The sequence below is a fragment of the Micropterus dolomieu genome, linkage group LG23, assembly GCF_021292245.1.
Source record: "Micropterus dolomieu isolate WLL.071019.BEF.003 ecotype Adirondacks linkage group LG23, ASM2129224v1, whole genome shotgun sequence".
In the NCBI taxonomy this organism is placed as follows: domain Eukaryota; kingdom Metazoa; phylum Chordata; class Actinopteri; order Centrarchiformes; family Centrarchidae; genus Micropterus; species Micropterus dolomieu.
In genome coordinates this window covers 883,162-909,818 of record NC_060172.1, presented here as the reverse complement: position 1 = coordinate 909,818, position 26,657 = coordinate 883,162, and the positions used below count along the sequence as shown (strand labels likewise).

The 26,657-nt window shown below is 39.9% G+C and overlaps 1 protein-coding gene across 3 annotated transcripts; it reads right to left on the bottom strand.

The window, feature by feature from the left end:
• Positions 1-1,642: 1,642 nt before the first annotated feature.
• Positions 1,643-26,657, bottom strand: dyrk2 (dual-specificity tyrosine-(Y)-phosphorylation regulated kinase 2). Of its 3 annotated transcripts, none has more exons than XM_046039862.1 (7): positions 26,502-26,657; positions 17,832-17,935; positions 12,908-13,244; positions 11,857-12,020; positions 9,960-10,349; positions 9,778-9,868; positions 1,643-8,348 (listed from the first exon to the last, which is right to left on the bottom strand). In XM_046039862.1, the coding sequence occupies exons 1-7, from the start codon at positions 26,539-26,541 to the stop codon at positions 7,699-7,701; spliced, it is 1,776 nt and encodes a 591-aa protein (XP_045895818.1). In that variant the 5' UTR covers positions 26,542-26,657; the 3' UTR covers positions 1,643-7,698. The 3 variants fall into 3 exon arrangements, with proteins under 3 accessions (XP_045895818.1, XP_045895820.1, XP_045895819.1); XM_046039864.1 differs by lacking the exon at positions 26,502-26,657 and adding an exon at positions 25,954-26,088; XM_046039863.1 differs by lacking the exon at positions 26,502-26,657 and adding an exon at positions 25,795-25,947.

Sequence of the window (26,657 nt, the reverse complement as noted above, 5' to 3'; positions counted from 1 at the left end):
CAGGTTTTTAAAGAAAGTCTTCCAGAGCGAAGAAGACATAATACAACTTGTGGTTTTACAGGCAGCCTAAGTCTTAACCATGATCAGTGGTAGACTTAAGTGAACTTATGTACAATTTTGAGGTAATTAACTTGATTATTTCCATTTTATACTGCTTTATACTTCAGTACATTTCAGAGGGCAATAGCGTTATAAATAGTATAGATATAGTTATAAATACTTTTCAAATTAAGATTTTACAAACAAAAGGTATGATCAGTTTCTAAAACATGGAGCAGGTTAAACTGCAAAAAGTATTATGAAGTAGGTACAATATACACATACTACATCAAGTACCACTTTGATATTAATATATCAATAATAATGATATCAATAATAGTTTACAACTGACATTATGTGTACTTCTACTTTAGACGACTCATACTTGTTTACTTTTACTTCAGCGGCATTTTAATGCAGGACTTTTACATGTAATGGAGTATTTTTAAACTATGGTTTTGTTTCTATTATTAGTGCTCCATTAAACAATTACATTTTTTTATGCTTTCTCTGAATGACCAGCTGTCAATCAACCCACTCACACAAACTGCAGGACTGCTGCATTATGGGTAGAACCCTCCAACCACCTGCCCTTGTGCCAGGCAGCAGCTGCTCCTGCAAAGCGTCTCTGAGCAGTTAGCCTATTAGCTTCGTGCTAGCTTCTATAATTAGCAGCCGTATCCTTCCTGCTAATCTCACTGCTGCCTTAAACGGAACACATATGCTCCAATCACACGGCTGCTCCGCGTTACCATGGCAAATTTATTATCAATGATGGCAGAGAAAGACGGAGAAAAGTGTGTGAAAGCGATTGTGCACAGGTGCAAACTGTGTGTGTGTTTACACCTCTATCAGGCTTTCATTACAATATCAGACCAATTAACATCCATATTTGCAATGAAACTACTTTGTGTTAGTAAAACGTGTTCAGATGGTGATCTGATCACCTGAACATAAGTAAATGTACTGCTTTCAAAATTAGTACAAAAGTTTTAGCATAAAAATACATGTAAAGTATTCATATGAATTGTAGTGAAGAAGAAGTATAGAGAAGCATAAAGTGGTACTTTACTTACTTTACAATTGCAGTTAAGTACTGTACCTGAGTAAATCTACTCACTAACCATTGTGAATTTGAGGTCTTTGGCTTTTAGACTTGTGGCCTGACAGAATTTGAAGACGTCGACCTTGGGAAATAGCAATGGGGATTTTTCATAGTTTTCTGGTGTATTATATACAAAATGAATAACGAAAATAACTTTGCAGCAAAACATACGCAGAGAATGGCGGAAACACATGGAGGACGTCAGACGAGACAAATCACTGAGACACCGGCCGCTGCAAGAAATAATCAAGCTTTCAAGGATTCAACTAAAACTTTAACGTTAAAAATATCACATTTACCTTTGCAGTTTTCAGTTGTTCCCACAATTTCATCGCAAAAAAAAGCCCTAAAACATTCCAACTTTCATCGCAATGTTTTTGAAAAGCTGCTGCAAAATCAGGCATTTTAAACCGCAACAATCACTAAAAAGGCTGCGAAATCCTGGAGGACCTGCATTTATCTTACACACGGACTCACTGAAAGAACAATACATAAAGATGAACAATAAAACTGTTTTATTAATAATAATTTTTCCACCACAATAAAATTTAACAAAGGCTCACTAGAAAAAGTGTTTACTTCTGTGTTCTGTACAGTAGATACAGTACGTTGTAAAACTGGCCGCAGTGTGGCACAGCAGCGCATTCAACCCCCAAAAATGTATTATTCAAACATTTTTCCACATTATTTACAGATAAAATCCACAATAAAACCCAGCTGGCAAATGTCACAGAAATACAGCGCAGCTTCACGCCAACACCGGCTGACCTCTGGCTGCAGTGACCTCCCGAGAGAAGCTAAATGGCTAAGAAGCAGGTAGGCTAACTGGCTAGCATGGTAACGCGCTAGCAGGCTAGTCAGCTGCTTTCACACATGAGCATAAAAAAAAAAAAAAATCGGATTTTTTCTGAATGCTACCAAGAGGTCAGTTAAACCAGACTTCATGTTCCGATGGGCCTGTTAATAATAAACCTGTTTAAAAAACACCATAACATGTTCTCGTTCCCTCTGTGTTGTCTGAAAGGCGGCTTCTCCTGATTGCCTCTCTATTCACGTACTTTTTGCTTTCTGTCCTACCTTCTCACCTACCCATCAGGCTCTCTGTTTCAGCAGCTAGCTCTCAGCTAGCCTTGTAAAGGAATGCACTTTGGTAAAATTCAACCAAATGCCCTGGGTGTTAGTCACAACAATGACAACAGTAATAATCTTAATAATGAAAACTGAGCAGTCTGAGGTACCAACATGAAAAAAGAACGCTTTAAAACCACGTTAATGCTAATGCTAACAGCTTGCGTGAGCGCCTCTGTGAGGAGCTCAACGACACTGCAGCTAGCAGGTACAAACTTATGTGCTACTAGCAGTCATTTAGCAGTAGGCTAGTGTTAGCGTCACTGTAGAGAAAATATCAGTGCAGCAGCTAGCGGCTGGACGCTAGCGGTCGATTGGCTAGTGTTAGCTTAGCCCTGTCGCCAGCAGGAGTCGCTCGTTCATCCTGAGGCGACAAGTGGCGACAGTTGGCTGATATGTGTCTGTACATTGTGCAGCCATGTTGTACAACCCCCAAAACCTCAACACACACACACACACACACACACACATATATATATATATAAATGCCAGTGTTCATCAGTTTAAAGCTACAATCTGTGATTGGTGCGTTGGTCTGCTATTCTGAATAAATTATGAAAGCCCACTTCTGCAGGACAAATAAAAGTAAGTGAAAATCTTTAGATACAAATTCAAAATATTGAAGTATAAAAGAGATGATAGATAAGGTGGGGTAAGCTATTTTAATTTTAAAAACACACTTTGTCAAATTTAGCAACTATTTAGTGTGTTCGCCGAAAAACTATCCATTGTTTGTACACAGCCCGGGCTCGGACGCCGGCTGACACGCAATTTCAGCAGTTGCAGCCATGATTTGTGTGGGTTGCTGGTTCTGGGGCCGTCTCGTCCTCTCTGCATGTTAGCTTCGCAACAGCAATTTAGCTAACATTAGTTATATTACTTGCTGTGTCGTAGTTCGCGTAATATCATGGTATTTCTTCTGGTATTGGATATCTCCAGAATAACTTACTCCTTACTTTTTGAGATAGAGATACAGTCATAGTTATGACGACATGAGAATTTGGACTGAAGTCAAAATTGCACAACACAAAATTCTGAGAGTTAAAATTGATTTATCATAATTTTATCCAATAAAATCCTTATCCTTTATTTCCAAAAGTTCTTAATTCCTATTTATGTCATAATGTTGATTTACTTATATTTATATTTTTATCCTTCATCTCTTGTACAGTTTTTCTTTCCTGGCAGGAATGGGCTTCCATAAAAAAAACTTTAGCAGCTGCTATTTATGCTGCATTCAGGACAACTCTGATAATCAAGTATCCAGCCTCCTGGTGAAATGAAGAGCCAGATTATGTTCTGCTAGCCTCCATTTCATGATTTGCTTTTTCATTCAGACTGTGATCTAAACTTGGTAATCCAGTTTATATCATGGCCACTTGTCTATTCATATTCCATCAACAGAAACAACGTGTTGGCACATTTTAACCAACCGTCGGATCAACATTACTTATTGTTTTTCCTGTCTTGAATTACATTTTCTAAATTTTTTATCTGCATTCAATTACAAAAATGTTAATGTTTTTTAATTAAATTCAAACACTTTGAGTAATTTTTAGGATGCTAATGAGGATGCTTCATCTGAGCCTTGAGGGTATTTGAAGCAACCTTCAGTCCTTCAGAAGCCTAACAGACTCTGTTCAGGGCAACAAAACAAAAGCCCAACTTTTTTTTCTGCACAATTAAACTCTATTATAGTCTCACCGAGGTCAGAGGTCACAGGGTTCACGTGACTTCTTTGGGCTTTGCTGAACCAAACCAGGAGCCAATCAGAACGCACACTTTGGCAGCACAAACTCACCTGATATGAGTCTTTATGACATCATTGCGAGTTGCACCAAAAGACACTAAATAATTTCCTGAAAACTGATTTTTTGTTAAATATATTAGAGATTGTTGCCATGACATTGTCACTGTAAGAGTGTGTGTGTGTGTGTGTGTTGGGTGGGCGTGGCACGGCCATGAGATACTGAAGGCACAAAGTTACGACTCTCAGCACTCTTCTCACTAAAAAAAAAAAATTAAAAATTAAAAAACACAACCAACCAACCCTTAGAAAACAAACAAACAAACCATCAGAGAGGACCGCCCCCCCATCATGTCCTCATCGTACTCTTCCTCTTCGGGTACTTCCCGTTTCCTGTCCAGGTCCAGGAGGGGGGCGGGGTTTCCCCTGAGATGGGCGGAGCAGGTAGTGTCAGTGTGTTTAATCAGTTCCTTCTGTGCGTCCTGTCACAATTATCCACTTCCCGTGTGCTACATAACATCATCGTTGCCAGTCCAACAGTGCGCACAGCCCTCCCTCCCCTCCCTCCTCCTCCTCGTTGTCCTCCTCCTCGTCCCAGTATGACTCAACTTCCTGTGGGGTGGAGCCAAACTACAGAGTGCGTTCAGATATATGTATATGTGTGTGTGTGTGTGTGTATGTATGTGTGTGTATATATATATATATATTCGCGTTTGTGTGAGGGAACAAGCTTTAAGAAAATCTCTCATAACGTCAACATTGCACATACACACTGCTACATACAACACACACACACGCACGCACACATTCAAGTATAAGGTATGAACTGCACATCATAGTAAATATGTAGATTAGATTAATAAATATTCATTAAATTGTGGCAAATAAATAAGAAACATCTTCAAACACCCCTCCCCTCCCCGATCACATTGATAGATCTATTTACCAATTCTGACCTTAGATCAATATATTAGTCAGTTTGCCTGATCACTGCTCGTCTAAACATTATTTTAGCGGGTGTCTTTTATGTTGTGGATCCGTTGATTTTATTTCATTTCTTAAAAGAAAAATCTTCTACTGTATTGTTTTGTACTAGAGTCTAGTAGGTGCTGTTGTATAAATAAATACTGTTTAATGGTGTAAGGGCCCGGTCACACCAGATATATTTTTTAAAACTGCCTTTTGTCACATAAAAGTTTCCCCCCATTTGATTAGATTTTATATTTTCTTTCACAACAATTTAATGCTTTGCATGAAGCCCTTTGAAAGATCCTCTAGAAATATACATACATATATTTATATTATTATATCATACAATATATATTATGATATATTAAACCACTGCATTAAATAGCTGACAAATCGAGGTACTTCCATTAATGTTAAAGTAAGTTAAGTAATCAGTCAGTAACTGTAACTGAACTGCTGACTGAAACCAATCAGTTACACGTATAAATGACCAATACATTATCTTTCTCCAGTGGAAATCCGCTAAGGAAATTAAGTTTCCTTAATGACGGACTCCGAGTTCGCGTATTCAAGATCATTTTCACCGTTACGGACAGTTTGGACTTCCAAATTCACCTAACTTGCATGTCTTTTTACTGTGGGAGGCAACTATCATGTTTTGTCCACTCTCTTTTTATTCCGTTATTGCTTCTTCTGCAATGGTTCAATGACACCTGACTGTAAAATTAGCTCCCCCAAACTGAGTCCAACCAATAGTTACATAAAGGTAGTGGATGGAAACGTGCATTCATTTGCATTTTCCTTTTCCAATTTCCTGCGAATTCTGTTAAAATTTGATCTACATCAGGATGGAAACCAACTAACTGCAACACATACTGATGTGACTGGAGCCCTTTTCAATGATGAATTGTTTTAGTGGATATAGATTTCACCCTTACTTGGAGCCAAGACTCAATGGGGTGTTTAATTGGAGTAGAAGTTAAAAACCCACCACCGTTTAACCCAGAAGGATCTCTCTCTGCATAACCAGCCGACCACTACATAGTTTTAAGAGTGCGACGTTGACACTGTAAGGTACCTTCAGGCAAGCTGCTTCAAGCTTTTAAGTTTGTCATAAAACATCTAATGTTAACACACAAAGGCTCCATATAGATTATTCTAATCAATGATTTAAAGCTGTAAAATCCTTAGAGCCACTGTGTTTTCCAAACAGCAGGGAGGTACAGTCAGTCAGTTATCCATGCTATGTCGCTTTTACTCCAAATGTTGCAGCAATCCCAATAAAGACTGGGATTTTTATTAATTTTCCTTGTTGAATTATTGATTTTTCTTCTCAATTAACGTTAGTTGATAAAAATTAGAATTAAAAATGGACTTTGGTTATTAACATTACCTTTTTTGTTAAATATCAGACCCCTTTTTATTTTTACATGATTTATATGTTTTCCATAAAAGTGCCTTTAATCTACCTTCTTCTCTATCTTCACAGCTCCTTCAATCATTTTGTGTCCTTAACAAATCAGATTTTCTTAATTTAAGAGTTAATACAAACATCTTCTTTACTGATCTTTTCTCTACTTCACCTCCTTTCTGTAACTTTCAGAAAACCTATAACACTTTAAAACCCTAAATCATCTGTGCTTCGTAAGGCTCGGCAGTGTAGAGCTAACAGGCTATGGCTAAAAAAGACTAAGGCTAGCCACCAGACTGCCAAAAGAAGGCAAAGAGTGAGCCAGCTATAGCTAGCTGACTGATTAACAGTTTGCTAGACTAACTGCTAGCCAGTTAAAAAGGTAAATAGACGACAGCTAAACACAAATAAATAGCGATCTAACACTAAACCAGTGGTCATTAGCCAGTTAACAGTTAGCCAGCTGACAGGCACAAAGCTAGCATGACAACACAGGCTAGCTACACACTGTAAAACAAAAGCTAGCTGAGAAAGTTACCCAGCTAACAGATAGATTGTTCAGTCCGGGTTTCTAGGATTTTGTGTTGATTAATTGTGTACTAATTTCAGTGAAAAGTACTGAGAAATATTCGCCAAAAAGATGATGTGAAACAAAGATTAGCAAGCGTTGCTTTTTTGCAGCTGTTAGCTTAGTATTATAAGGATATATCTGACTTACTACATGAGCCATTACCCTACAAGCGTCTGTAGATATATCTTTGTAAGACTAAGGTCATATTAAAAGTTGTTTTTGGCGTCTAATCGATTAATCGACTATCAGCTCAGCTAAATAGATTCTGTGCTAAAAACACAAAAAAACCCTTGTTCCCTCCGTCAGCACCATGTTTGTTTATGTGTATGTGTGTTTGGAGCTACAGAGTGGAGTGATGAGTTCTGATTGTCTGAGCAGCCCCACCATGATTTTAAACAATTATGGTCGCGTCCCGTCTCGCTGCTCACAACGTAAAATCGACTATCGTCTCTTCAGACAGGACTGAGAATCTGAACGCACCCCAATTTATCAATAAAGTTCCCTTCAGCTCAGCTTACATCCCGAGCCTAGTTACTCTGCACATTTTAAAAACACCCCAACGCTAAGTTTCCATTTGTCCTGAATGCACTCCAGCAGCGCTGTGGAAACCAGCGTGAAAAAAACCAAACGCTCTTCAAAACTGGACAAACCAGTTTTATTCAGTCCTAGCTGGTTGCCAATGAGCACAGCTAACAACTCCCACCACAGCGAGCGGAGTGCATTCACTCTCAGCTGACCAGCTTGGGCAGCACGGTCCTAGGCTGGATGTTTCCGTTGGCATCAGTGATCGCTGCTAAGTTAGTCCTGGTTTTGGAGGAGGAGGACGTGGTTGTTGAGGAAGTTGTGGCGAGCTTGGAGATGGAGGTGATGGCGCCATCTGCGGTGGTGGTGCCCCGTTTGGAGGAGGTGGTCTTTTCCCCCGTGGTGGTTCCTGTTGGTGGCTTTGGAAGTCGCCTCCTGAGCCACGGGTGGCGCAGCGCCTGGCTGGGTGTCATCCTGAGCACCGGGTCCCACTCTAGACACTGTTTGAGGAAGTCCAGGAACAGCGGGTCAGCGCAGCCCTTCAGCGCAGCGCTCCAGTCCTTGCTGCCCGGTGGGCCGCGTACCTTCCCTCGTCGTGAGCGGCCGCCATTCAACACAGTGGTGCCGTCGGGCAGCGTGGTGACAGTGCAGTACCGGGGGTAGCCTTTGGACGAAACAAAGTTCTTGGCTCTCTTAGAGCCGTCAAGGAGCTTCTGGCTGGGCATGCCCAGTAGCTCAATGATGCAGGCAAGCTGGTCGGCTTCATCTTCACCCGGCAACAGCGGGTAACCGGTCAGCAGCTCGGCCAGGATGCAGCCCAGAGACCACATGTCGATAGGCATCCCATACCTGGAGCCTGGAGAAGACGGCAAAGTTTCACATGTCAAAATCTATATTCAACCAAGTGTCTGCTGAAAGATACTTCCCATTCCCGCTGAGCATTTCCCAAAGAAAAGCATCAGGTTTTAGAGCGATGGATTGATTTTCTACCTTTCTGGCAGCAACTGGTTTTAATATATTCCTATGAGACTGGAAGCTTGCTGCAGATGGATAATCGATAGTTTTCTGTCAAAGGGGCAGTAATATGTATCCATGATTTGAGCATTGGATGTTATAAAGTGTTGCATTTACAAACTCTTGTGTCAGAAAACTAAACATTTGGTTCTTTTTTGCATTAACCTTTTAAACACACAACTCCTTTTATTGTGGTCTGCCAGAGTTAACTATTTTTGATAATGTCAAGTTGTAATGAATGTGGTCATGAAACAAACAGTAGATCCTTTCCTGATTTTACTTGACTTTATTTTTCTTTTCTTGTTTATGTGTGCTTTATTTTTTGCCCCGTGAAAGCACTTTATAACTTGGATTTGTGCTCTATAAATAAAGATTATGATATGTTATTATTTTCTAGGATTTATAACATTCTTGGATTACCAGACTGCTTTTAAAAAGGTAGAGACATGACATTTCTATAGTTTATGTTGTGCTTATTATTATTTTGACAACCGGATGTTGACCACAATCTCTCAGTACATACTCTACATTACATGCTCATGTGTACACAACTTTGATAGTACAAGCTGTCCATGTACGTCCTACGTTGCGCTAGTGTACCAAGGTTATAACAGAGGGCTGCTAAAAGTTGGCGTTTAGCAGCTGACCCTTAAAGTACCACACTAGTGCATGTGCATGTTTAAGAGTTCAAGAGTTAGATGAGAATATTGATACCACTCTCAATCTGTGCAGGGAATATGAAGCTGCAGCCAGCAGGCCATTATCTTCGCTTAGCATAAAGTCTGGAAATGGAAAAAGAGGCTGCGTCCAAAGCTAAAGCTCACTGATTAAAACATTATGTCTCGTTCATTTAATCCATACAACAAACATGTGCTGGACCTTTTCTAGACCAGGAGTAGTAACTTAGTGGAGTCTTGCGTCTTTCTCCGACACTTTAAAATTCTTCCACACTGTCGTCATGTGAAACCGTAATTGTTCTGTAAAATTTATTCGGTCTTTTGACTTATTAGGTCGAGAACCGAAAGTGCTTTTTTTTGCTATTTTCAGCTGATTAATTTCGGTGCATCTCTGGTTTAAATCTGCAAGAGTGTCCTTGAACAAAGCAGCAGGTAGAGTTTTTAACTGCATACCCATAACAAAACTTTGACCAAAGTTGAGTTGAACGGCGAAGGTTTCAGCTAGTTTTAATTTCATTTCTGAAATGAACTGAAAGTAGCGGCCAAAACCAAAACCAAAGGCTGCTTTCAGTTTTCCATGTTTGTTTGTCTCACCTAGAATGACCTCTGGCGCTCGGTAGAACCTGGACTGGATGTATGTGTAAACTCTCTGATGTTCATAACAGCTAGAACCAAAATCTATGACCTGGAGAGAGACAGAGAAACACAAAGAAAGCATGATTTATAGATGAATAAACCAGAGTTTAGTCAAATAGCCTTATGTGGCTGTTACTTACCTTGATGCCGCTGCGTCCCTGCTGCTTCAGTAAAATGTTCTCGGGCTTCAGGTCACAGTGGATGATGCGGTTCTTGTGCAGCGAATCCAGACACTGCAGGATGGAGTGGGCGAACTTCCTGACCAGCGGGAGGCTGAAGCCCTGGAACTTGTTCTTCTTGATGAGCTCGTACAGGTTCATGCTGAGCAGCTCGAAGGTCATGCAGATGTGGTTTCGGAAGGTGAAGTTCTCCAGCATGTGGATGACGTTCATGCTCGAGTCCTTGTCCTGCTTCCTCAGGTGCTCCAGGATGCGGATCTCCTCCGCCGCCTGCCGGTGGAAGCGCTTCTCGTTGCGGACCATCTTCAGAGCCACGTGGGTCTGCGACTTGTGATCGAAGGCCTTCACCACCTGCAGGGGGAGGAGATATACGATGCTCTCATGAATCGTAACCAAGGAGTCAAGAAATCGAGAAGAGTATGATCAAATGTTTTCAGGATTTGTGGACCAACATTTGTTTCCTTCCTGCTAGTTTGACCTCTCGAGTATGAAAAATCACCTTAATCAATCATTTATCTGATGTGTATTAGCTTCTTCCAGCTCTTTATTAAATCTTTGTAATGTTTTTCTTGAGTGAAATATTAAAGAGACAAACTTTATGGTTTTTATGGCTGCACTTTTACAGTGAATGCAAATATTTGACACATGTCGTGCATCATTAGACCCATTTTCCACAAATTCAGCCTGATATATTTGGCATCTTTGAAAACGTTGGGATCTCTTGACCTAGAAGTGAAATGAGGTTTAAAGAAATCTTGTCTGCACAGCACGAGTATGTACTGAATGACCCACTGACGGGTCAGTGTTGTCAATCAGAATAAAAAATGTTAGTAAATTCCCAGTGGATTGTAGCTGGTCTTACCTTTAGTTCTGAAATAATGAGTCAAATAATATAAATTTGTCAAATGTGAGATATTTTTTGTTAATCCCATGGTCGCCATCCCTTTAATATATCTGACTGCATTAGGTCATTGTGGGCTATGCTGCAAACCAACAAACAAGACTTAGAAGATTTTATGCATCAATGTGACGCAACAACAGCTTTATAACGCACAACCTTTATTTTTTATTTTCCTTTTAAATGTAAAAGTAGCATTAGGTGCAGTACCAGTAATGTAGTAGTGGAAATGAAACAATGACAATAATATAATTTTACTCAATAACAATATAACAAATGTTCACCATATCGTCAATAAATGTTTGATTTAATTTATTTGAATCACAAACAAATTAGCACTTAATTTTTATATTAACATTTTTATTTTGTTAGCAGCAGTACTATTAGCAGTAGCAACAGTTATCAGTAGCGTTAGCAGCAGTACTATTAGCAGTAGCAACAGTTATCAGTAGCGTTAGCAGCAGTACTATTAGCAGTAGCAAGAGTTATCAGTAGCGTTAGCAGCAGTACTATTAGCAGTAGCAACAGTTATCAGTAGCGTTAGCAGCAGTACCATTAGCCGTAGCAACAGCTATCAGTAGCGTTAGCAGCAGTACTATTAGCAGTAGCAACAGTTATCAGTAGCGTTAGCAGCAGTACTATTAGCAGTAGGAACAGTTAACAGTAGCGTTAGCAGCAGTACTATTAGCAGTAGCAACAGTTATCAGTAGCGTTAGCAGCAGTACTATTAGCAGTAGCAACAGTTAACAGTAGCGTTAGCAGCAGTACTATTAGCAGTAGCAACAGTTATCAGTAGCGTTAGCAGCAGTACTATTAGCAGTAGCAACAGTTATCAGTAGCGTTAGCAGCAGTACTATTAGCAGTAGCAACAGTTATCAGTAGCGTTAGCAGCAGTACTATTAGCAGTAGCAACAGCTATCAGTAGTCGCACATGGCAGGATCAGCCATCACTAGTCGTACCTGTCCAAAGCTGCCCTTGCCGATGACCTTCAGGACTTCGTAGCGGTAGGAGATGTGGTCGTGCGGAACGTGGATGTAGGATCCCTGATCATCGTCATAGCCGCCGTTGTTGGCTCCGCCCATGACCCCTGACCTCTTCTTAGCATTCGGCCCAACAAAATACACTGAGGAGAAACAAGCACGTGATAATCCATTATCTAAGAGGCCTTCGATTCATCTCTTTATTTTACTCAGTTTACTCCAGTGATAACGGGGCTAATTATCTTGTGATCTCGAGATAACAAAACAGTAGTTCAACACAGGGCTATTAATGGTAATGTCAAGGTGGCTTCAGTGTCACCGATTAGCTCAGTTGGTAAGTCACAAGTAATCTTAGTCTTCAGATTGTGAGTTCTTCCTCATGGAAGACCAGCTTTTTAAAAATAAAATCTTTTTCATATTCCTCTTCAGCAAAGTTGTTATTAAGATGACTGATTCACATTCTCACAATTAAGCACATGCTGGCGTGTGCGCATCCCGGCGATTGGTCCACATTCATCAACCTGTGGACTTCATTCCCCAGGCAGAGGAAATCCATTTAACTACACATTTCCTGACGACTATTTCAGAACTTTTGAAATAGCCGTCGGGAAATGTGTGATTGGATTCCCCTGAATCTCTTGAACACACAAAAGAAGAATAAAAAAAACTTTTCAGAGAGGGGGGGGGGGGGGGGTCGAACCTACAATCCTTGGGATGTGAGTCCTGTGCTCCACCAACTGAGCTAACTACTGTCTCAGCAAAGTGCCACGAAATTATCGTATACGCACCTGCCGACCCCCGTTTTCAGATATGATTCGTTATTTTGAGATTCACGGGAAAACGGAGTAAGAAAAAAAAATTGAATTAATCTAATCATCACTCCCAAAATCAAAACTATAACATTTTTTATGGGGATCAGTTTTATCGGGTTGTCTAATATAATTTACCAACTAAGATCACTGGTTTGTTATAATCAGCGCCAACCAATAGAAAACGCGCATCTTTGGAGAGACAGTGTGAAGCCACTCACCCTCAGGGTAGCTGAACACCTCGTGGTGTTCGAACGACGACATTTTGGACATGAACTGCTTCATGGCCAGCTCCGGGGACAAGGGGGTGGGCTTGCTGTCCGTCGACTTGTTGGAGGCGGCGCTTCCCTGCCGGCAGTGTTGGGCGGGCTCTGAGGTCGACGTCTGGCGGTCCGGCAGCGGTAGTCCCGGTCGGGTGGAGCTGAGAGGAGCCAGGCCATTGGGCTGAGAGGTCAGGACCGGACGCTTGTTGGTGTTCTCCTCGTACAGCTGCGTGACGTGGACTTGGGACTGCGATGATAGCTGCACGGCGTCCGACATGGCGGCTTTAGAGCCTCCCTGAGGGGAAACACAGTGAGACGTCACATCAGGCCTAAGGACAGACTGGACAATGTGAGGAGCACTAAACTAATGATTTCAATGATTAGTTCTGTCAGTGTTTCCCCTATATGCATTCAGGAGCGGCGGTGTGCCATCTGCCGGCAGAAAGTGACGGTGAACGCTAGTGGAGGAAAATATTCTGGCAGTAAATGGAATGTGTTGGTTACGGTGTGTCAGCTTCTCAAGCCCAAGAAAAGTCCGTCTGTCGTTTCCCCAACTGCTGGAAAATTGAAGCCACTTTGGCTGCTATGTAATTTAACATTAGCTCAATAGAAAGTAACTGGTAGCTGTATTTTATTACCGCCTACTTGTCCAATGTTGAGAACATCAGGACTAAACTGGTGCAGCCTGCAGCTCCGTCCTGTACAGACTGATTCATCATCAGTTTGTTGTTGTTAGAAAAAGAAAGGATGCTGGTGACTGTGGAGGACCTGAGGTTAGTAAAGTAAATTACTGATGCAAACTAATCCTTTCAAGTTAATAAAGGAGACGTTTCTTTTTGGATTTTAATGTGCAAATAAAATGCTGCTCAGAAGGGAGGTCGTTTCTCGGGTTGCCAGTTTTTTTAATGTCTACAGATAAATGTCAAAAGTTGTAAAATGAAAACGCCAAAAGGCAAACATGTACAATCGCATCTATAATGATTCTGAGGTTTTAACAGGGTTTTAGGGGGAGATGCCCAAAACATGCTGAGCCATAAATGTAAAATCACACTGAGAGCATCATAACAAATCAAATAACTTTCCCCAAATCTAAAGTTTGTAGTTCCTCCCCAGTAGGCTGATCTTTGTGTGTTTATTTATTATCTGCTCTAGCTTTTCCAACCATTTGTTCAGAGATATGTTGAAAATAATGGCCCATAATGATGTGAAATTACATGTTTTTCATTAGAAAACGTGAAATTTTCTTGACTTTTCTTGACCATGACCACCAAAACATTCATCTAAAGCGCACATTAACCTGGGAAAACACTGAAATTTTAAGCTATTCTAATGTTTATCGCACGCTCATGGACAACAAAAGCAATTCTGCTAAGACATGTTTATATTCAGACATACTACGCGCACAAAAAAAAACACAGGGCCAGTTTTCCGTCTTCAGGGGTGTTAATGTAAATACATATCTGCAAAGTCGTATGTGGACGGTGACGTCTTAACCTCGTCTCAATCTTTATTTATCCAATATTTTTCTTCAAATCTATATAAAACATAAATTAAATGAGTAATGAATTGGTTTCATCGCTAGTGAGAACAATTTGTTACAGAGTATATTCGTTAATGTGTTTATGTGGTTCTCTGGTTTTGTATTTTAATTGAATAACCACAAATCATCATGTTTCATTGCTGCTACTGTTGACTTTTAGTATTTTATGTGATTGTTTCTCCACTGAATTGATGTTTCAGGGCGGTAATGCGGCTGCAACAGGTGAAAACTTTCTGTTGTTGGCGACATCGGATGAAAAAAATATTACAATATAAAACTGTCAAACCTCAACAAGGCAAACAATCATGATGATAAAAAGATAAATCTCGTATCTCGGGTGTCGGGGTGTTCTTGAATACAACACAAGTGTGGATAATTAATGCACACAAAATGATTTTTATAATAATTTGATCCATTCTCATACAGTCTAATTACACAATTGCGATTAACAGAGAGACAGCTGTCTCTTTCTCCCTCTCTCTCATTTTGTCTTTGTTTCTCGCTCCCTGTTGCCGTGGTGACCAGCAACACCTGTGTCCTTTCAGATAACAGAGGTGCATTTGGTTTCAGTTCATCGTCTCTTTCACACAAACACACCCCGGCTCAGTTCAAAGACGTACAATACCACAAATAAGGTGTGTGTGTGTGGGTTGGTCAGTCAGGGCACTGTGGTATGAAAATAAGGAAGTGGAACAATAAGGAACACACACAAGTGAGTTTCTGACTATGGCTGCAACAAATTTTTTTCCCCCCCTCACACTTACCGATCCTCATGTTGTAAAATTAGAAACACCACAAAAATAACTTGACTACGTTTTATGGTGCAGACTTCCCACCTCGCCTGAAACTCCTCTACGAACACCAGAAACAGCTCGGGTCAGAAGAACCATTCTCGACTGGCTGGGTTTCACGTCTGCCTTTAAAAAGATGAAATCCCCTTATGAGTGTGTGGCTCAGTACTTATAACTTTTCATAGCTGCTCCATCAACTAAGGTTTGTTAAATATTTCCCTCTGGCCACTTCTTCATATGGTCTAATCACCCACGTTTACACTGACAATGGATGAGTAGTTTTCTGTCTGATTCCACTTTGAAATATTTGTGCCATTACTTTTCATTTTTGATGAAGTTCGTTTATTGCTAGCTATAAAAAAAAAAAATAAAAAAAAAAATCTTCTAACCATTCTAACTAGCGAACTTGCTACCGGATGTGACGGGTCAGTTTAGCGGAGGTCGGATGACAAAATGCAGAACAACAAAGTATTAAAAGTGGGCGGGGCGAAGTAAGCTGAATACAAATGCTGTTTAAATAACTTGCTTACAGTAATCAAGTAGTCCGCTTACAGGGTTCATTTCGGGTATATTCATCACTACATGTTGAAATAAATCTGAATATTTATATATATATTCTCGGTTACTAGTTGGGCATTGAAAACTTGCAAATGTAGAAATGCACTGAAACCAGCAGAGCTGTGGCTCAGCAGCCTGTTAGCACTACTGACCTCCTAACTAATATATATATATATATATATAGCACAAAAGTGTCTTGGGCTCCAGCAGCCTAATTATAAATCTGAACTATATGGAGCTACAGTTTGTTTTATATTACTTTATGTTATATAATACCATATAGGGTATTTGAACTGTACACAGTAATTTAATTAGCACAGTAATTTGAGAAGCGTTTGAAACACCTGCACTGTGTTTTAACACGGTAAATACAAATTAGTAACTAGTGAAGCTGTCTGTTTCATAACGTTATATTGATGTAATAAATATATAAATATCAATTAGATGGTAATCTGTAATTTGGTTATAATAATTATCAGCTCGTCCAGGTCAAATCACCAATTTGACCTGGACAGACCTGACAGCTGTACTAATAACACAACCGGAGAAACTACGACTACTGCTGTTAAACTACCGACATTCACCAGTTTCCTCCAACAAACTGGTCATGAAAGGTTGTAAAATCTGTTCCGGCCAATAAGCAGGATTAAATATGTGGCCATTGCTGAGTGATACAGAGCCTCCGATCGGGTTCCCTGGAAGTTAATATTATAGCCTCCACTACAATATGTTACGGGAAACCTTGCTAATGCTAATAGTCAAGCACACCACTCTGAAGCTAATAAATGCTGCATTAGTTCCTTTATACCATTAGTCCTGCATTTGTATGTGTGTGTCCTTCACACTCGACTATAAACCAATCAGCTGTTTAAAGCATCCTGGAGCAGAAGGCTATTATTAGCCGAGTGGCTACAGCTGAGCGTTTCAGAGAACTGCTGCTCGGGCTCACTGCAAGTCAAATCCACTTTTATTTTACACAGCCCAATATCACAAATTTACCTCAGGGAGCTTCATAGTCTGTACATCCTACAACACCCTCTGTTCTTAGACCCAGAAAAACGTTGATAAATCGTATTTGTTGGTTCAATCCCTGCACAGACACATAGATGCAGAGGGAAAAGATCTGCATGTATATAATGTACCGGAAGAAACTCAGTGTTCCTTTATATTACATGAGGTTGAGTCTTCTTGGCTGCACAAAGCGACCATACATGTGGGTTACTAAATAATGATCAGTTAGTTTACAGATGTTTATCAGCAAATACTCAACTTCTGATCCGATCAGTGAAGATCCCAAAAATAATTGCAGTCCGACCAGGACACAGATGTTACTCTATGTGTTGCTGATGTTTATGTTGTTCACGAGGTGCGCAAACATGTTTCAAAAATAATTCATGTACAAATTTAATTCCTCACTCTCATTTTCTTTATGGATCAGCACAAGTTGTTTTGAGTTGTGTTGCTGCTTGCCTCCTGAAAATACTGTGTTCTACTTTCCGTTCTGCACTGCAGGTATGTTGCAGTGATGCACCGAGACATAGAACATTACTAGGGCTTGAAATATTTCCATATTTGTGCATATATGTCACCTGAGCTTCAGGACAAATGTTATTACCTAGGTTTGTGTAACATTAACAAGTTTAACCTTTCTTCTCTCACGTCAAACTGCTCAAAGCGTCAATGTCAAACAAAGCAAGAACGTCACCTCAATAAGTTTGAAGAGTTTTGTCGTTTAGATCAGTAAATGTTTGATTAAAAAAACAAGTAAACAGGTCAAAGAGTGCCGCTGTCATTTGTCGGTCTGCGCATAAAAGGTACTGAGGTTCAAGTGCAAGTCACAGCCCAACATGTTAAGATGTGTTTTCATAATTAGGAGTTCCCACTATTACACCCACACCTGTAAAACGTGAGAAACTGGCGGTTATAAACCCTCCAATGACATTATCTAATGCATAAAACAAAAAAGAAGGTGCTAGTTTGTTCGTGTGCGTACCGTCAGGGGGTTGAGGTTGTTGTTCCGGAGCCGCGGCAGGGCGACAGGCGACGTTGTTTGAGAGCCACTGTGACCAGGAGAGTAGACCGGCTCGCCCACTTTGCCTGGAAGAGAGCGACAGAAGATGAGACGATGGATTTTATTTTCATTTATGTGCCCAGTACAGAGATAAATCCAGCGTGTAGCCCAGCTTAGCACAAAGACTAGAAGCAGGTGTTGTTAACTGAACATGTGTACAAAGAGCCGTGTAAAACTGAGACATTTTGGAGCTATTTGTTGACCGCGGCTCTGAAGTTCTCACCGTTGGGGTTGCCAGGTTTGAGCTCTGACAAATTGGTGATGTTACACTGGAGGTATCAACCTTTCAAAGTACAAGATGTGTGGATGCCTCCCTTCAACATGCCACATATCACATGTCATGACCGCCACGAAAAGAGCTCGTTACGTAACACGCATAACAGGAACATACACAGACAAACACATATAGAGACTGACAGATAGCGACGCGGCCTTCATCGCTCTCTCTCTCATATATTTATATATATATATATATCAGCTTTTCTTGTTTTTTTTAAGATGTGCACTGACTGATCCTGAGCAACAAAATCTTTCCCTAAATGCACCAATCACAGCTAATCATGTTTTTACGCTGTATGCCAAACTAATCACACCTTTGGAATATCTAGCAGCAACACTCATTCTGATCCGGTTATTTTTATTCCGTTTCCAAAGCCACCGAGCAAGATGCCAAACATTCACAACATCCTGCTTCTTAAATATGAATATTTGGTCTTCTATGATAAGAAACTGAATGTCTTTGGAAGCAATATAAATGAGTTAACAAGCTCTACAGGAGATTGTGATGAACAATTAATCTGGAAAATTATTATGATTTCAAATTAATCTATGATTGTAATAACTGGTAGTTGCAGAAGGTTTACTAACCACACGGTCACACCAGACGAACGGAAATTACACCAGACTTAGATAAAAAATTTTTAAAGCGGTTAACTAAGAAGTGAAACCAAATACAAACAAGCAGCTTCTTCTTTGGAATATATTTCACTGTAACTTCTAGTGAAAGTGGCTTTTTTTCTATCAGTCTGTTCACACTTCTGACTCCGCATTACAACACTTTTCTCACTCAGCTGCTGTAAAATATATAATATATGTGGCGTAAGAGACAGATTTGGGAAGGCTGTGCATTGCTGGAAAAAGTTATTCCTCACTTTTGATAGAGCCAAGTTAGCATGCTTCCAAAATTTGAGCTAAACAAATAATCTTCCACGCCAGTTTATTGGGCACATCTACATAATCTAATCCTGCTCTGCCTCGATATTCTACTTTTATGAAGCTTATCATGAGCGGCTTTTGTTTCTGAGGGGTGTTAATTCAACTATATGTTTATTAATAAGGTTGTAGTTAGTAGAGGCATTGTGCCTCTCTGTCAGCGTCAATCAAAACATTCTAGGTGTAATTTACTGGTGTTATAATCAATATTACTGAGCGTTAATCTGAAGTGAAACAGCCTCGGGACAGACAGTGATCCAGTCCAATCTGGAGGCTCTGGGTCCTGCAGATCGACTCAGTCTAAGGAGGATAAAGTTTTAATATAGCCTGATAATCCCAAATACTCTGCCTGCCTCTCTCTCCCTCAGGAGCTTCACCACCTTCAATAGAAACATAATAATGTCAACACAGCAGTGTTAAAGGTCAGAGGTCACAGCAGACCACCAAATTAACATACAGTTAAGAGTGGTAATTACTTTACTTTGTGCAGGCTTTCCTTCCACTGAGGCTTCGCACGTTTTCCAGCACACCTTTGAACATCACAACTAAACGCAATCTAGCTACTTCTTCGGCTCTCCAAAGTAATCAAGAAGGCAAACAATTAAAGCTAATGATTATTTTCATTGTTGATTAATCGAGAAAGCCAGGAATGACGTCCTCACAGGTCTTGTTTTGTTATTCAGTGAACTGTCATAGAGGAGTGAAGGAAGAAAGGAAAATACTCACATTTAAGAAGCTGAAATCTTAGAATTTTGACTGTTTCTTTCTTAATATATTCCTAAAACCAGTTAATCAATAGGACTGGAAATGCAGTATCTGAACTTCTCTACAGCTGGATGACAAGAGCTTAATCAATTCAGCTGCATATTAATAACTTAAAACATCAATTACTCATTAAAATATCAGAAAAAAGCGTCGCAGAGCCCAAAGTGACGCCCAAAGATATTTAATTAAGGATTATTTAAAAAACAGAAAAGCAGAACATCGTCCTATTTGAGAGGCTGGATAAGCTTGATAAATTATTAATTTGATTAACCAAACAATTGTTTTAACTGGAACTAGCATTGAAATCAAGATGACAGATAATCTTCCTGGATATCTGGACGTGGCGTGACAGAGTCTCCGAACAGGCTAATCCTGGACAGAGTAAACAGATATGAAGGCGATGGAATGATTGAATGATTGATTGAATGAACGGACACAGTGACGAGCCCTGATCAGCCTTGAAGCTGCAGGCACCCCCCTCGCAGGCCACCGTCCAGCTCTCAGCAGCTTCCTGTGTACGCGCAGCGGCGTGCAGATTTAAAGCAGACAGATGGTCTTCTCTGCCTTTAATCTGAACGCTCGCTGTAATCCTGCTAATGAGGACGATTCAGAGACAAATCACACCCAGCAGCTACACAGACTGCCAGCGCACTGTAAAAGTACTACATGACAAAGTACATGCAAACAGTACAGCCTCGGACGTGCGTCATTACTGCGACACAGCTAATGACGACTCACAACAACCTCCAGACTACATTCAAACCTGAACACAAACTGCAGACGCAGCACAAGTTCGCTGCGGTAGAACGACGCAGCCTCTAAAGCATCTGAGGCTGCGACAAACAATCAATATTTTCTGAAAGTGTTATCAATACACAGGCTCCTGCATCGGTCCTGAATCACAGGAGCTTTCCTACTTTCCTGCAGACTAATGCAGAAACCTTTAGCTTTATCTTTAAGTTTTTAAGACGTCTTCCGAACAAAACAAACAATATGAAGACATCACTTTGGGATCTGCGAGACATGATTTATAGAACAAACTATTTATCATTTTACCAGGAAAAAATATGTCACATTTATTGAAAATGAAAATACTGCAGACATTTTCTCAACCTTTTACAGTGTATACAAGCTGCACAGATGCAGGAGCGAGCGATTTATCCATTTGTTGATGGACAGAAAATTCACTGTCATCAATTTAGATAAAAACTGTTCTGGAAGTTTTTTTGAGCAAACATGCTGAGAACATCTTCTGGCTCCAACTTCTCAGATGAGAAGATTTGCCATTTTCTGTCACTGTAAACAGAATATGTTTGTATTTTGGGCTGCTGGTCGAACAAAAACACTTCAACACTATTTTCTTTTTTAAAATAAACTAAATGATAAAGTTACCAACTTTACAGACTGATTATTTGATAATGAAAAAGATCACTTCAAACATTTTCTCTTTCAACTGATCTCCTTCTTTCCGTTGTGTGGAAGGTAACGAAAGCCCTTTAAGACAAATGTGTGACATATATAAAATAAACTTGACTGAACTACATTTAAACTACGATCAAGTAGTAGTAGGCAAAATAAATACAATTCACTGCAAAATAATAAAGAAACAGTTTGTAGAAAATATCATTTCATATATCCATTTGTGGCTCATTAAGCAAATTAAATAATTAAATTGTGATGAAGCAGTCAGTAATAGTGTTTAGTTGTAGTTTAGTAAGTATGGTCTAACCATTGATATTAAAAAAAAGACAGTACAGCTCTAGTCTGTTCATACCTGCATACAAGAAATTGAACTTTTCGTCACACCGACAACGGTCTTAAAAAACAACATCTGACAGTTAAATATACAGTCTACCCCTAAAAATAACGTACACATCACAGTGCAGTCTGCTAAATATACCAACAAACAAAAACCTATACAAACTTAATTCAAACCACAGCCAATATAACAGAAGTGTTATCAGCTTATATTTGCGAATCACAAACATGTCGATATCTGCTTTTCATTGAATGAAAAAAAAAAAATATTTGACATTTACTTCTCTTAAAATCAAGCTAAATATATATTTAGATTATTAAAGTTATTTATATCAATAATCATTTGCATCTTTAAGTTTTAATTAACAAACTTCAGGGAAGAAATGTTATGTTACTAACTACTGATAAAGATTATTGTACTATTTATACAGTAAAATATAACCAGCCTTATAAATGCAGTATTGATTAGGCTCTAATTTAAATTTTCTCTCCGCCCTCTATCAGCTCCACAGTATAAGGTGTACTCTGCCTGTACAGTACATACTGATAGTCTAATGTGTGATCTATACTGGAGCACATACAGTGTTCCACGCTGCGAGCCTGACAGATGCACGCTAGCAGAGTGGAAAAGCAGCGTGCTGAATGTGAACTTGACACCGAGCTGGAGATGCCAGAGCGCCGGCGAGCACGTCCGGCATGCTGCTCGACGGGGCGAGTGGGAAAATCTGCAAGCAACGTGACCGCACAGATGCAGCGAGGTCAGGAACCAACAGAGCTGCAGGGTACAAAAACTACAAAGCTCAGAAAGTGACCGGGAAATTACAGAAAAACGCCCCTTTTCTCACAAGACACTCGTCTAATAGTCTAAAGGTTCATTCTTAAGGTATCAGATTGCTTCAAATAAAGTGTGTGAGGTAAAGCAGTGTCTGAAATACCTTTTCGATAGCATCATTGACTGTTCACAGTGAAAACAGTGGCAGATTTACCATCTATAGCTGCTATAAAATGTCAGAAAATGGCGAAAGGAATACCTGTCAAAATTTCCCAAAGCCCAAGGTGACACAAGACAGTCAGTTTAGTATCATCACAAAACAGAAAACTTTCACTTTTGAGAAGCTGTAACCAGAAAATTTTGGCATTTAGTCTTAATAAAACTACTCAAATCGATTATCAAAATAGACTTCGAAGCTCTATATACTAGCACATGTATAAAGGTTAGTTTTATTCTATACTGTTTGTATTTTCAAACAGCATGTTGAAATACAACTAGTAAAACTGCATATTTGTAACTAGAGCTGCAACTAACGATTATTTCTATTATCAATTAATCCGTCAACCATTTTCACGATTAATCGATTAGTTCTTTGGGTCCATAAACGGTCAGAAAATGGTGAAAAATGTCGATCCGTGTTTCTCAGAGCCCAAGATGACATACTAAAATTGTTTTGAGTACATACCAAGGATATTCAGTTTACTAAGGAGTAAAGTATATGTTGCTGTTTAATTTAATGGTTGACAACTTATAGAGTAATTGTTTCAGCTGTAGTTGTAATGACCCAAAATTAAAATCCACAGAGGAATTTACTTCCATTATTTTTTAGTTTAGTCAGACAACTTGCATTAAGGGGTGTAAATGCAGAAAATTTTTATTTTATTTTAAAAAACCTGAACATCCCAACGATGGCTCATTCTTACTGTGAGGGTTAATGCACTCCAACACTGGAATATTCAGCCCCAACCCCTTATTGTTCTTAGCTCAAAGTCCAGATTGATTGATTGTTGGCTGTCATTCCTCACTATAGTGTTGTCAATATAAGTGCACATTGACAATACATTGCAGTAAGAAAACTGGGACACAAAAATGGAACAAAACTAGAAAACGCAGCCTGAAGCAGCACAAACTGTCACCACACAGCCCACAGGAGGAAACGCTGGCTACAAATCCAAACCACTAATGAGCTGCTAATAAACCACCAACACGGTGAATGAGGGATGAAAGACAGAGATACAGATACAGAGCGGTATGGTTATCAGTTATAAATTGCAAAAAATGTGCCCGAAAAAGATTAAAATGTACTGACACACCACCTGAAACCATGTCAACAAGTTTTATATTGAAAATAACAACTGCGTAACGTGTTCTAATGTGCAGCGGAGTTAGCAGCGTTTTTACAAGAGCAGCTTACACTGACAGCTTCAGCTTCGAAGTTGTTAGCAAGTCAGAAAGACAAAACAAAGCTAAAAGTTAACTCACCCTGCGTTCACTATAAGGGCATTTTCCTTAATCAAGTTTCCCTCAGCGCACTCATAAAAACTAAAATACGACCAGACTTCAGAGTGACCTCCGCAGCCCGTCTTCTGCCGTGTTGTCATTGACCCAAACAAACCCACGCTGCATTCTACCGCCTGCTTCCGGGAGACTGTCGCTAACTTTGGTTGAAGTTTATAATAGCGCAGTGACTGAACCCGGTTATCATGGTAAGTAAAATGTGTACGGTAATAATAACCGTCTTTATCACGGTTTATCGTTAAACCGGAAATCGTTTCATCCTTAATACATGCTATGACAAAGCCAATACCGGCAATAGTGGACATCAAGGAATAATGATCGTTATCTTCTATGAATTACTACAACTGGAATATTAACAATTCACAGTAAAGCAAGCCAACAGTGACAATGTCTATCTACAAATCTGTGACACGAGTCTGTACACTTCTATAATTAATAATCTACGAGCTGCATTAATGTTGACAATAGACACAGCTGTCTGTGTTTACATTAACTAACTACATGCGTCTATAAAACACAGACCATGCTGAGCAAACACTTTAAACATGCTGTGCTTCCATCACGATAACCAGTTACCAAACTATAATAACACTGCAACGGTGGGCCAACGGTGGGCCAACGGTGGTCACATGGCTACTTGAGAACCTTTGACAATAGCTTTTGTTTATATAAGAATAAACTACTACTGGTGACTGACAGCTAGAAGAGAGGCAAGACGGCGTGATGACATCACACGTTGCCATAAGTTCTGCTCTAAAAGGCTGTTTGAAGTCAATGCTCTTAGACGATGCCTTCACTTGAAAGTAGTGAGGTAGAGACCTTCTGTTTCAAACATAGCCTTAGTTGTCTTGAGGTGACTTATGCTCGACATACAGTGTTTAATTCAACCTCCCGCTGTATGAGTAAATCCTCTGCGTTTTAGCCAAAGCTCGCGATTTATGTCCTCACACTGTAAGTGTATAAAACAGCCCGTAGAAGTTTGCTAACAAGGCAGAAACACGCTGCCTTGATCATCTGTGCCGGTGTATGTGGACTAAGTGGCTGGGAAGAAATGGACAGTACGAGTTCCCCATTTTGCAGAAAGAATAGCTTAGAGGTTAGATAGCTACGTTTTACTGTATATTTGTTAATTTGATAGCTAGCATCGCATCACATTGTAATGCCGCTCAAAAAAATCGTAAATAGGCTCACATCGTACAGTGTATGCCTAGCTTTAAAGATACACATTTGTATTATAACTATTATAGGAACTACAGCTCGACTGATATTGTTTTTTTGAGGCTGATATGAATATTTGAAAGTTAAAATTCTGTACCGATATATATAAATTTTGTAAAGCGTCCCTTAAATTTGGTTACTGTAGGCAACCAGCAGCCACAATTTATCATCGTAAATAGTGCTCCCTGGTGGACAAACAACGACAATGTTCCTTAAATTATCTCAAACATATACTTGCACTGCATTTAATATCTTGTTATCAAACATACATGCTGATACCAATAAGCTTTAAAACTGGCCAGTAATACTGACACCATGCCAACACACCGGTTCCCAATCAAACAGTATATATTTACATTCAAATTAATTCTGTAAATATACAAAAAGGACAAAGTAAATGTCTTCTTAAGGCTTTAATATAGACATTAACTGTTTGTGAAGCAGCAAAACAATGAAAGTGTCAGGCAGCTAACGCACAAAGCTGCAGCTTGAACATTAGCTACGATAGCTGCTACAGCGTTAGCATGTTTGTCAAGCTACTTTAATGACATAAAGCGTTTGATTGTTATACATTTTAGAAGTGAAAGCTGTAACTAAAATACATCAAACTGGCGTTAAATCACAAAAGAGAAACCAACTGACCTCTGACTGAACTGAACCGATGCTTTTAGTGCCGCGAGCTGGAGGCCAAAAATCACCCAGCAACCCGAAAACACACCAACACAAACTAACCGGCACCGAAATACCTTTTTCTAACATGAACCGTGACCCAAACCCGAAAGACACAGGCAAATATCTTACAGGCGCCAAACACAGCCGTGGTGTTGTTACAAAGGCTGTTAATCAGACATAAAGAGGCAGTAAACAGCAGGGAAACACACTGGGGAACAGGTTTCTGCTGCTGCTGTCACCTCTCATCTGCTGCTGTTAGCTAAGGCTAGCTAAAAATAAACCTGACAGTAAGAGGAGGAAGACGTCTGGAGCAGCTTTCTTTTTGTTTGTTATGCTGGGGTTTTGTTTGTTTTGTTTGTTTTTAAAAATCTGCTTATTTTTATACATTAAAACCACAGCTTCTCCTCTTGTCTCCACCCTCCTGCGCCCTTTTTGTTTGTTTTAAATAAGATTACAGATAATTAAATGAGCAGCGGAAGAAAGGCGAGTCTGTTTCTAGCCAGCAGAGCTTCAAGCCCTTCCCTTTTAGTTAAGTGTTTTCCTCCGTTTCTGACCCTTTTACGTTTTAATTTACTTGGATTAAAAAGTGGTAATCAGAGGAGTGGAATCAGCGGTGAGTCGCCGCCACAGTGGCCGGGCTCAGGCGCCCTCTGGCCGGCTACAGAGGCTGTGCTCACCCGTCGGGAGGACCGAGGTTCCGGGCTTCTTGGTTAACATGGCGGCCGCTCCTCTCCTCTGGACACAGACACACAGGACGCCTCCTCTTCCTCCATCTGCTGCAGCTCCTCCTCTTCCTCCTCCTCCTCCGTGCTCCTCCTCTTTCTAATCCATCT

Excerpts from the sequence above, each read along its gene's own strand:
- dyrk2 (XM_046039862.1), bottom strand. The coding sequence starts at position 26,541 with ATGTTAACCAAGAAGCCCGGAACCTCGGTCCTCCCGACGG. Across the intron at positions 12,021-12,907 it reads GGTGTTCAGCTACCCTGAGG|TGTATTTTGTTGGGCCGAAT; the intron begins GTGAGTGGCTTC and ends GTTTCTCCTCAG. Across the intron at positions 10,350-11,856 it reads GCAAGGGCAGCTTTGGACAG|GTGGTGAAGGCCTTCGATCA; the intron begins GTACGACTAGTG and ends CTCCCCCTGCAG.